At 44.1% G+C, this 12,000-nt stretch overlaps 1 protein-coding gene across 1 annotated transcript; it reads right to left on the reverse strand.

The window, feature by feature from the left end:
- Positions 1-1,523: 1,523 nt before the first annotated feature.
- On the reverse strand, positions 1,524-10,293 carry rpl39 (ribosomal protein L39). The gene is made up of 3 exons (XM_055631765.1): positions 10,151-10,293; positions 9,035-9,138; positions 1,524-1,724 (listed from the first exon to the last, which is right to left on the reverse strand). Exons 1-3 carry the CDS (start codon positions 10,151-10,153, stop codon positions 1,676-1,678), a joined length of 156 nt encoding a protein of 51 aa, XP_055487740.1. The 5' UTR covers positions 10,154-10,293; the 3' UTR covers positions 1,524-1,675.
- Positions 10,294-12,000: the final 1,707 nt, after the last annotated feature.

The following is a 12,000-nucleotide window of genomic DNA, read 5'->3' on the forward strand; positions in this document are numbered from 1 at the left end:
TTAATTCTGAGCGGGCCCCCTCTCTATCTTTCACTCTCTCTCTCTGTCAGCAGCAATGTGTGTTTAGTTGTCATGTGCCTAGACGAAGAAACTAAAATTGGTACATCATACTGGGATTTGAATGTTTGTAACTGAAGATGTTTGAATTTGGTAAAACACCAAAGCTCCACAGGGTGGCACTGCTGGTAGAGCTACTACCTCACAGTTCCAGGGCCCCAGGTTCAACCCCGACCACAGGTGCTCACTCTGTGGAGTTTGCACGTTCTCCCTGTGACTGGGTTTCCTCCGGCTGCAATGGTTTTCACTCACATCTCAGACATGCAGATCAGGTCAGTTAGCCTCTCTAAATTGCCCCTAGCGTGTAGAGAGTGGATAAGATAGAACTAAGTCCAGAACACGGGGTCACAGTTTAAGGATAAAGGGGAAGTCTTTTAGGACCGAGATGAGAAAAACATTTTTCACACAAAGAGTAGTGAATCTGTGGAATTCTCTGCCACAGAAGGTAGTTGAGGCCAGTTCATTGGCTATATTTAAGAGGGAGTTAGATGTGGCCCTTGTGGCTCGAGGGATCAGGGGGTATGGAGAGAAAGCAGGGACAGGATACTGAGTTGGATCATCAGCCATGATCATATTGAATGACGGCGTAGGCTCGAAGGGCCGAATGGCCTACTCCTGCACCTATTTTCTATTTCTAACTAGTGTGAATAATGGTGAGGGAAGAACTGCAGGTGCTGGTTTAATTCAAAGATAGACACAAAATGCTGGAGTAACTCAGCAGGACAGGCAGCATCACTGGAGAAAGGGAATAGATGTGATGTCTCAGGTCACGACCCTTCTCCAAACTTGTCACCTCTTCCTTTTCTCCAGCGATGCTGCCTGACCCGCAAGGTCACTCTAGCATTTTGTGTTCATCTTTGGTGTAAACCAGCATCTGCAGTTCCTTCCTACATCTTTTGGTCTGTTTCTATGCTGCATCTCCAAACCAAAATAAAAATTGAAAAAGTAAAGCTAATCCCTATTAAGAACTCATGGTCTGTTTTTTTCAATGTCTCCAACCTTTCAAGTCGACATCCTAAAGTGGAGAATCTCACTGCTGGTAAATTGCAACAAATTCCTAATTACTCTCTACATTGATTTGTCCATTCATATCTCGAATCTATGGTTAAACAACAGAAATTGATATTTTCACTTTTCAACTTGTCGCGGTGGTAAATAGTGAACTGAATGTTGAGAAAATTGCTTGAACAGCAACCTGAAAAGTCCCAGCAGCTAAACCTGGACTATCTCACAATAGCACCATTTCAAAGCTGTTTAAAACCTGGTGCTCAATTGGAATTTCTAACCAGATTGCAACTTGGTTGAAACCCAGGCAGGAATGAGCTAACCTAAAATGTCACCTATCCATGTTCTCCAGAGATGCTACCTGTCCCGCTGAGTTACTCCAGCACTCTGTGTCCTTTCACTTGAATAACTACATCTAAAAAATAGTTTTTATTAATTTGAATTCACACATTCAACTCACAAATATTTCAAATTTTTTATTTTTCCACAAAAGAAAACAAACAAAGTTTTGTCCCCAGAGCTTGGTCAGATTTGCAATTCCATTGCCGCTCTTGGTAGATGATATAAATTGGGAGTTACAGCTCTTGAAGTTGTGCCAATGGCATGAATGATTTTACAATCCCAGCTTGGTCCTCCTCCAGTGTCTCCTCTTGGAGTTGTACCTGTGAGAGCAAAAATCAGCAGTAAGTCCATGTATTTTAGACCTTTCCACACTCCTTTACAAGCAGATATATGGAATTAAACGTTTGTAGGTACATGTAGGAGCGCAGAAGGTTAAGGGGGGACTTGATAGAGGTCTTTAAAATGATGAGAGGGATAGACAGAGTTGACGTGGATAAGCTTTTTCCATTGAGAGTAGGGAAGATTCAAACAAAAGGACATGATTTGAGAATTAAGGGACAAAAGTTTAGGGGCAACATGAGGGGGAACTTCTGTACTCAGAGAATGGTAGCTGTGTGGAATGAGCTTCCAGTGGAAGTGGTGGAGGCAGGTTCGATTTTATCATTTAGAAATAAATTGGATAGGTATATGGACGGGAAAGGAATGGAGGGTTATGGTCTGAGTGCAGGTAGATGGGACTAGGTGAGAGTAAGTGTTCGGCACGGACTAGAAGGGCCGAGATGGCCTGTTTCCGTGCTGTAATTGTTATATGGTTATACGCGCAAGATGGAAGATCCCGACAAGCAGATGGAGACAAAAGAATGGACAAGTACTTTTTGTAGCTTGTCGGCAAAAACAAAAATCTTCACTGTATCTAGCTAGGTACAAGTGACAATAAAGTATCATCACCATCATATAAACATTCGCAGGCTCAAGTGATTCAGCAACTGGTATGTGTGGCTGTTAAAAGTCTTCTCTCACCACACAATGCAGTAAGATGCAAGTACAACATTCAGACAGCAGTTGATCTCAGCAGGATTAATGACAGCACCACATGGAAGGAGGCGCTGCAATTGCAGACCTGCTTTACAGGACAGTGAAGTTAGATCCATTTAGGCCAACAGACTTACTTGCAGACCAATTATTGTACTTTCCAAACAAAAATTAAAAAAAGACAAACATATCATTAGGTTCCACAACCCCTCATATAACCATATAACAATTACAGCACGGAAACAGGCCATCACGGGCCTTCTAGTCCGTGCCGAACACTTATTCTCACCTAGTCCCATCTACCTGCACTCAGACCATAACCCTCCATTCCTTTCCCGTCCATATACCTATCCAATTTATTTTTAAATGATAAAATCGAACCTGCCTCCACCACTTCCACTGGAAGCTCATTCCACACAGCTACCACTCTCTGAGTAAAGAAGTTCCCCGTCGTGTTACCCCTAAACTTCTGTCCCTTAATTCTCAAATCTCTCAATGTAAAGCTGAACAGCTTAGTGGTGTGGGCATGAGTATTTACAAACCAAGGCGTGAATATTAAACCAGAACATGTCTGAATCTTACCCAAGCAAGAAAGGGAGTTTTCCAATAGTCAGTAAGAGGGAAAATAGCCAGAACTGTCCAAAAATGAACCAGTTTCCTAATATCCTCCTGGGAACTGAATATGCATGCTTTTTGTTTAGTTTATTATTGTCACGTGTACTGCGGTACAGAGAAATACTTTTTGTTGTATGCTATAGTCAGCGAAATGACTAAACATGGTTACAATAAAACCATCCAGTGAACAGATACAGGATAGAGGGTATAACATTTAGTGCAAGGTGAAGTCCAATGCCATCCGATAAAAGATAGTTTGAAGGTCTTCAATGGGGTAGATGAGAGGTTAGGATCACTCTCCCGTTGGTGACAGGATGGTTCAATTGCCTGATAACAGCAGGGAACAAACTGTCCCTGAATCTGGAGGTACACAAAAATGCTGGAGAAACTCAGCGGGTGCGGCAGCATCTATGGAGCGAAGGAAATAGGTAACGTTTCGGGCCGAAACCCTTCTTTGAATCTGGAGGCGTGTGTTTACATACTTCTATACCTCTTGCCTGATGGGAGAGGGGAGAAGAGGGATGTCCGGGGTGAGACTGGTCCTTGATTATGCTGCTGGTCTTGCCGAGGCAGCGTGAAGTGTAGATGGAGTAATTGGAAAGGAGTTTGTTTGAGTGATGGACTGGGCTGCGTCTTCAGCTTCTGTATGCCCTCAGTTAACTGCCTGAGCTAACAGCACAGACTTCAGGCTCAGTAGGTGCAAGTCAATTTGTATCTTTAACTCTAGCCAGCTGCCTCAGGTCCAAACACTTTCGTATCCATTAAGACAAGATCAATTGGTCAGAAATGTAAAATATCAGCTTTTATGCATTAGTAAAGGAGTGGAAGGGTTAAGATTATTTACCCTGAACAAGTAATGACTGAGGTAGATATATACTCTGTACAAAGCTCAGAAAGACTGTAGCAATTTGATATTATATTTTATTCCAATTAAATGGCAGAGAGAATTATTTTAAGGAAGTCATTGGTTCAAACCAGATTGTTGAATGTGTCTTTTGCATGAGATTAGAAACATAGAAAATAGGTGCAGGAGTGGGCCATTCGGCCCTTCGATCCTGCACCGCCATTCAATATGATCACGGCTGATCATCCAACTCAGTATCCTGTACCTGCCTTCTCTCCATACCCCCTGATCCCTTTAGCCACAAGGGCCACATCTAACTCCCTCTTAAATATAGCCAATGAACTGGCCTCAACTTCCTTCTGTGGCAGAGATTTCCAGAGATTCACCACTCTCTGTGCGAAAAATGTTTTTCTCATCTCGGTTCTAAAGGATTTCCCCTTTATCCTTAAACTGTGACCCCTTGTCCTGGATCTCGACCCAAAACGCCGCGTACTCCTTTTCTCCAGAGATGCTGCCCTATCCGCTGAGTCTCCAGTATTTTTTGTTTATTTTTGATTTTTCCAGCATCTGCAGTTCCTTCTTAAACAGAAGTCATAGTCTAATCAGTTGGCTGTAAAACATTCTATATTAGTCACTTCTAATACTACTGTTTATGGAGTTTTACAGACTGGAGACTTGGGTCTCAATGTTTTCCATAAGCCTCATAGGTTTTATCCAAATGCAAGCCTTTTGTTTTTTATCCCTAACCATACATCCAGTAACATTAAATTGTAGCACATGAGAACCCATTCCACTCATCATACAAGCGCTGGCCGCGTTTCTCAAGGTCCACAATATTCAATTTCACCAAAATTTTGATTTTGTCTGAAGGGTCTCGACCTGAAACATCACCCATTCCGTCTCTCCAGAGATGCTGCCTGTCGTGCTGAGTTACTCCAGCATTTTGTGTCTATCTTTGATTTAAGCCACCATCTTCAGTTCTTCCCTGCACTAAAATGGTGATGTTGGAAGATAGATATTTATTGGGCAGTCTTCTGGAGCAATCCCTAGCCCTTCAGTTTAGTTTAGTTTAGAGATTAGTTTAGTTTATTGGACACAGCTTGGAAACAGGCCCTTCGGCCCATACCAACCAGCGATCACTGAAAAACTGTAGAGCCTCGCTTTTCCAGTCGTTAGACCTCCATCTGTTAAATTTCAGTTGTTCCTTTTATCAACTGTAATTTATGCTACAATATAGTTTTGTCATCCACGTTCATTGTGGTCTTCATCACCAACACAAAAATCACATCTAGATCCCCATACAACTTCATCATCTGTGCCAATGTGTTATATTCAATGTCGTATAATCTGAAATTGTCCGGTACTCTCGTACATGGTAGTGTATCAAATCCCTTGGGAAATGGATTCTCTACATACTCTACAAGCGTTGCTTTCCTTTAACTCACTGTTAGATCGTCAAAGGACACTAATAAATTTATCTGAACACAATTTCCCACTGCTGTCAGCACGCGGAGTCAACATGGCTTCAAGTGATCAAATCCACATGACCCGATCATGGAGCAGCAGATATTTGGCAATGTGTAGGAAGGAACTGCAGATGCTGGCTTACACCGAAGATAGACATAAAATGCCGGAGCAACTCAGCGGGACAGGCAGCATCTCTGGATAGAAGGAATGGCCAACGTTTTGGGCCAAGGCCGGCATTTTGTGTCTATCTTCTGTGTAAACCAACATCTGCAGCTCCTTCCTACACATGTGATCTACCTCAAAGACAGATGCAAATATTTAGGGTAGACACAAAATGCTGGTGTAACTCAGCAGGTGAGGCAGCATTCATGTAGAGAAGGAATTGGCGATGTTTCGTGTCGAGACCCGAAAGCTGAGGGTTTGCTGATATATTCCATCCCAGTGAGAACCGTTATTTCTTATCATAACCTAACCATTTTCTCAGACCCGGTTCCATCCCGAGTACTGGTGCAGTCTGTATGGAGTTTGCACATTCTCCCTGTGACCACGTGGATTTACTCCGGTTTTCACACTCAAAAGACGTACAGGTTTGTAGGTTAATTGACTTTAGTAAAATTGTAAATTTTCCCTAGTGTGTAGGGTAGGTCTAGTGTATGGGGTGATCGCTGGTCGGCGCTGACTCGGTGGGCTGATGTGTTCGTTTTCCACGCTGTATCACCAAAGTCTTTACTAAAGCAAACTATGCCTCCGTAATGACAAATCACTACCCTGAATTATCATGTTATCTTGTCTCCAACTTTATAAATGCTACCAAACTACAGAGGGCTAGCCTCTGCCAGAATTAAAAAAAACTTTTATCAGCCCTGACTTCAACTTCAGAACAAGAAATTCCTGCTCTGTCAACAAATAAAATCATGGACGATCCTTTGCCTCAGCATCACCTTCCTACACTATCCTTGCATGCCATAATGATCAGATTTTGTATATTTTTAATGCTCACTGTCCTCAGCGCACCGTGACTGAGCCTCCACATTCATCTTAGTTACAGAATTCAAGGATTCAACAAACCTGGATGAAGAAAGCCCTTATTTATGTGATCGAAGATGGACGCAAAATGCTGAGGTAACGCAGCGGGACAGGCAGCATCTCTGCGGAGAAGGAATGGGCGACGTTTCGGGTCGAGACCCTTCTTCATATTGGTTAGGGACACGAGAAATAAGCGATACAGACGGTGATGTGGAGAGATAAAGACCAATGAATGTAAGATATGAAAAAAAATAACGACGATAAAAGGAAACAGGCCGTTTGTAGGGTGAAAATGAGAAGCTAGTGCGACTTGGGTGGGGGAGGGATAGAGAGAGGGAATGCCGGGGCTACGTGAAGTGAGATAAATCAATATTCGTACCACTGGGCTGTAAGCTGCCCAAGCGAAATATGAGATGCTGTTCCTCCAATTTGCTTTTAGCCTCACTCTGATAATGAAGGAGACCGAGGACAGAAAGGTCTGTGTAGGAATGGGAACGAGAATTAAAGTGTCCAGCAACCGGGAGATCAGGTTGGTTCACGCTTGGTTTCTCGGTCCTCCAAAATATTCCAAATGGAATTTAAACTGGAGGTGGTGGAGGGTGTTTCGCAAAACGATCGCCCAGTCTGCATTTGGTCTCGCCGATGTACAAGAGCCCACATCTTGAGCAACGAATACAGTAGATGAGATTGGAGGTGGTGCAAGTGAATCTCTGCCTAAACTGAAAGGACTGTTGGGGTCCCTGGACAGAGTCGAGGGAGGAGGTATAGCGACAGGTGTTGCATCTTCTGCAGTTGCAGGGGAAGGTATCTGGGGAAGGGGTGGTTTGGGTGGGAAGGGATGAGTTAACCAGGGAGTTGCGGAGGGAGAGGTCTCTGGAAGGAGGTGGAGATGGGAAAATGCGGATAGTGGCGGGATACCGTTGGAGGTGGCGGAAATATCGGAGGATTATGTGTTGTATGCGACGGCTGATGGGGTGCAAGGTAAGGACTAGGGGGACTGTCTCTGTTGCGACCAGGGGCAGGAGGAGCAGGGGTTGCGGGGTACCGAGACACGAGTGAGGGCCTCATCTATGATGGGGGAAGAGGAGAGATTCCCACAGCTCAGGGGAAGCTTCATCAGTGTAGCTACACTGCATCCATTCACGTAATCTGTCTATATTCCCTTCCAGAGCCTCTCTGCATCCCTCTCACAGTCCAGGTTAGCACTCGGGAAATTAGGAAAGGAATCGCATACAATATAAGCAGTTATAGAATGATAACTGCTGGAGCCCAATGCCAATGGCAGGGGTTATGGGGAGAAGGCGTAGTAGACTCGATGGGCCAAATGGCCTTATTCTGCTCCTATAACCTATGAAGCTCAGCAGCACCATACAAATTCCAGCGTCCACATTCAATGAACCTAGAGTTACTCCAGTATTTTGTGTCTATCTGTAGGTCATTGTATGGTTGCTGCAAGTCTAACCTCCTTTACAGGCTAAGAACACACATTGCATTTGCCCGTATGTTTACTGGCCAGTTTGGTTTCTTGCCCTTGGACAACCCGATTTCTAAATGCTGGAACATTCTGTGGCCTTCTTCCAATGAAACAAATCCTGACTTTATTTGTTATAAAGCTGCCCAATCTCCAGAAGAAGTGTCTCAACCCAAAACGTCACCTATTCCTTTTCTCGAGATTCTGTCTGACCTGCTATGCATTTTGTGTCCATCTTCGTTTCAAACCAGCATCTGCAGTCTGAAAAAGGGTTTCGGCCCGAAACATTGCCTATTTCCTTCGCTCCATAGATGCTGCCGCACCCGCTGAGTTTCTCCCGCACTTTTGTCTACCTTCCTACCCAATCTCTTTTCTATAAGATTTATTATGCATTCAACCCCATTCGAGCTAATCAAGCTCATCTGCGCCAGGAACTCTCTTTGATCCTAAAACAAAAAGCTTGCGTTTAATTAGTGCCCTATTTGCCACGCACCTCCAGACTCAGGACAGCTTAATCCCCTCTGTTATCAGGCTTCTGAATTCCTTATTTATCCTGATCCCTCCTGTCAGACAGGACCAGGGAGAAGAGCAGTACATAACTGGAGCGTTATAAAACTCTAGTTAGGCCCCTTTTGAAGCTGTGGGGAGCCACTGCGTCAAAAAGGCAGCTAGCATCTTCAGAGACCCACAATCTGATTTCACTCCTGCCACCAGGAAGATGGGATAGGATCCTGAAAACTGTAACATCCAGGTTCAAGAGAGGTTTCCTCACTACAACTATCAGGCTATTAAACACTACAACTTCCAAATAAGCTTCCAACTATGCAGACTTGGGAGCATTGTTTTTTGTCTTTGCACTATTAGCGTCTGCTTATTTTGTTATATATATATATTTTGTTATATATATACACATACATACACACAAACCAAAGATAGACACAAAATGCTGGAGTAACTCAGCGGGACAGGCATCATCTCTGGGGACAACCCTGGAGAGAGGGAATAGGTGACATTTCGGCTGCCTGTCCCGTTTTTACTCCAGTATTTTGTCTTACCTTCGAGTTAAACCAGAATCTGCAGTTCTTTCCTACGCGTCATGTATGTAAAACCAAGCTTGCCACTGTACCTCGGTACACGTGACAATAATAAAACCTAAACTTGGAGCCCTCCCTCACCTGATCTTGTTGCCGGTTTTCATGCGGATCCACTGCGGGATCGGCCGGTTCTGCTTCATCTTCTTGGCGAGGAAGCGCTTGATCCGGAAGGTTTTGTGGGACGGCTGTCAAGATATAGATAGAGAGAGAGAGAGAGTTAGAAAGGCAGTTAGATTAATTCTTGATCAGTGGTAGACAAAAGTGCTGGAGAAACTCAGTGGGTGCAGCAGCATCTATGGAGCAAAGGGAATAGGCAATGTTCGGCCTGAAACGTTGCCTATTTCCTTCACTCCATAGATGATGCTGCACCCGCTGAGTTTCTCCAGCACTTCTGTCTACCTTCGATTTTCCAGCATTTGCAGTTCCTTCTTAAACACTACAATTTAATGTTACTGGATGTATGGTTAGGGATAAAAAACAAAAGGCTTGCATTTCGATAAAACTTATGACACCGCAGATGCTTATGGAAAATCAAAAATAAACAAGCACTTTTCTCCACCTTCGATTTTTCCAGCATCTGCAGTTTCCTTCTTAAATTCTTGATCAGTTATGGGGAGAATGGGGTTAGTAGGGGGAGAGATAGATCAACTATGATGGGCCGAAGGGCCTAATTTCTTGCTCCTGTCACTTGTGAACATTTGGGTTTCGGCCCGAAACGTTGCATATCTCCTTCGCTCCATAGATGCTGCTGCTGCACCCGCTGAGTTCCTCCAGCACTTTTGTCTACCTTCGATTTTCCAGCATCTGCAGTTTCCTTCTTAAATTCTTGATCATTTATGGGGAGAAGGCAGGAGGATGGGGTTAGTAGGGGGAGAGATAGATCAACTATGATGGGCCGAATGGCCGAATTTCTTGCTCCTGTCACTTGTGAACTTATGAAGAATCAAGTTATGAAGAATCAAGTTGGCCGGCCAGGGGGAGGGGATGAGGGGTAGGGGGGGGGGGAGGGAAGAGAAGCCGCCTCCATCCCAGTCCCCCCGTCCCCGCTATTACAACCGTCGCCATCCCCCTAACCATCGGGACGTCTCCTTCAATATAGCCCCGCAGAATTAGATCGGGCTCCCCCCCGCTCGGTCACGGTGGTTTGGCGTCGGATGGAGGCGGTTTGGGGGGCGGATGGCGACGGATTACACTCACCATGGCCAAACGCTGCGGCTCCCACAATGGCGGATCAGAGAGAGGGAGAGAGAGGGGGAGGGGCTTCAGAGGTCTCCGCGCCGGGCCTCAACGTAGGTCCCTACACAGATGCCGCTTGAATCAAACAAAATAAACAAAACTTCATCTTTTAACCATCACATCAGCTCTGTTGGCATATGTTTTAGGGGATACACCAGTGTATAAATTAATGTTCTTGAAAAATAATTTTATAAAAGTAAATTGATTAGTATGGGTGCCAGCCAGGGGTTAAAGGGAGAAGAGAGCAGGGGAGAGATAAGACTTTGCCTTCCATCACAGTGAGGAGCAATGATCCTATAGCAGCTATAAGATCTTTGGTGAGGAGGAGATTCGCAGTGATGGATGCTTGTGTAAATTATGTTGTGTCTTGGTTCTTTTTCTTGTTTGTATGACTGCAGAAACCCAATTTCGTTTGAACCTTGAGATTCAAATGACAACAAATAAATTGTATGGTACACAAAAAGTTGGAGAAACTCAGCGGGTGCAGCAGCATCTATGGAGCGAAGGAAATAGGCAACGTTTCGGGCCAAAACCCTTCTTCAGATAAATTATATTGTATCATTGTAGAAGGTAGACAAAAATGCTGGCCCAAAACGTTGACTATTCCTTCTCTCCATAGATGCTGCCTCACCCGCTGAGTTCCTCCAGCATTTTTTGTCTGCCTTCGATTTTTCCAGCATCTGCAGTTCTTTCTTAAACATGGGGTTGAGAGAGATCATAATTGATAGAATTAGGCCATTCATCCCAATGTACTCCGCCATTCAATCAGAGTTGATCTATCTCTCCCTCCTAACCCCATTTTCTTGCCTTCTCCCTGTAACCCCCGGCACCTGTATTAACCAAGAATCTATTTATATCCACCTTAAAAATATCCATTGACTTGGCCTTCACAGCCATCTGCAGCAATTAATTCTTGGGAAAGATGGATCAGCCATGATTGAATGTGTGGGAAGAGACTGCAGATGCTGGTTTACACGGAAGTTAGACACAAAATGCTAGAGTAACTCAGCAGGTCAGGCAGCATCTCTGGAGAAAAGGAATAGGTGACATTTCAGGTCAAGACCCTTCTTCAGACTGAGAGGGGGAAAGAGAAATGAGCGATATAGACGATGATATAGAGAGATCAAGAACAAATGAATGAAACATATGCATAAAAAGTAACGATGATCAAGGTGGAACTCACAATGGTCCATTGTTGGCTGTGGCTGGGTGAAAACGAGTTACAGAAAATGAAACCCACCACGGCGACAGTGAAACTGGTACAACAACCAGGGTGGTGGAGGGACAGAGAGGGATGTGATACAAGGGTTTCCTGAACGTAGAGAAATCAATAGTCATACTGATATTCATAGCCATGATAGAATGGCGGAGTTGTCGCGATGGCCTAATTCTGCTCCTTCACTTATGAACTTATATATACACGTGTGTGCAGGAGGGAACTGCAAATGCTGGTTTAAACCGAAGATAGACACAAAAAGCACGAATAACTCAGCGGGTCAGTCAGCATTTCTGGAGAAAAGAAATAGGTGACATTTCGGGTCAAGACCCTTCTTCAGACTATATACTACATATTTTTTAGATATGTTCGTCATATGAGCAGAATTAGTCTACTTGGCCATTCAATATATATATTATATATACTATTATTATTATTATATATTACACCACACAGAGAGTGGTGAATCTGTGGAATTCTTTGCCACAGAAGGTAGTTGAGGCCAGTTCATTGGCTATCTTTAAGAGGGAGTTAGATGTGGCCCTTGCGGCTAAAGGGATCAGGGGGTATGGAGAGAAGGCAGGTATAGGATACT

The sequence above is a fragment of the Leucoraja erinacea genome, unplaced genomic scaffold (genome assembly GCF_028641065.1).
Source record: "Leucoraja erinacea ecotype New England unplaced genomic scaffold, Leri_hhj_1 Leri_89S, whole genome shotgun sequence".
NCBI lineage: Eukaryota > Metazoa > Chordata > Chondrichthyes > Rajiformes > Rajidae > Leucoraja > Leucoraja erinaceus.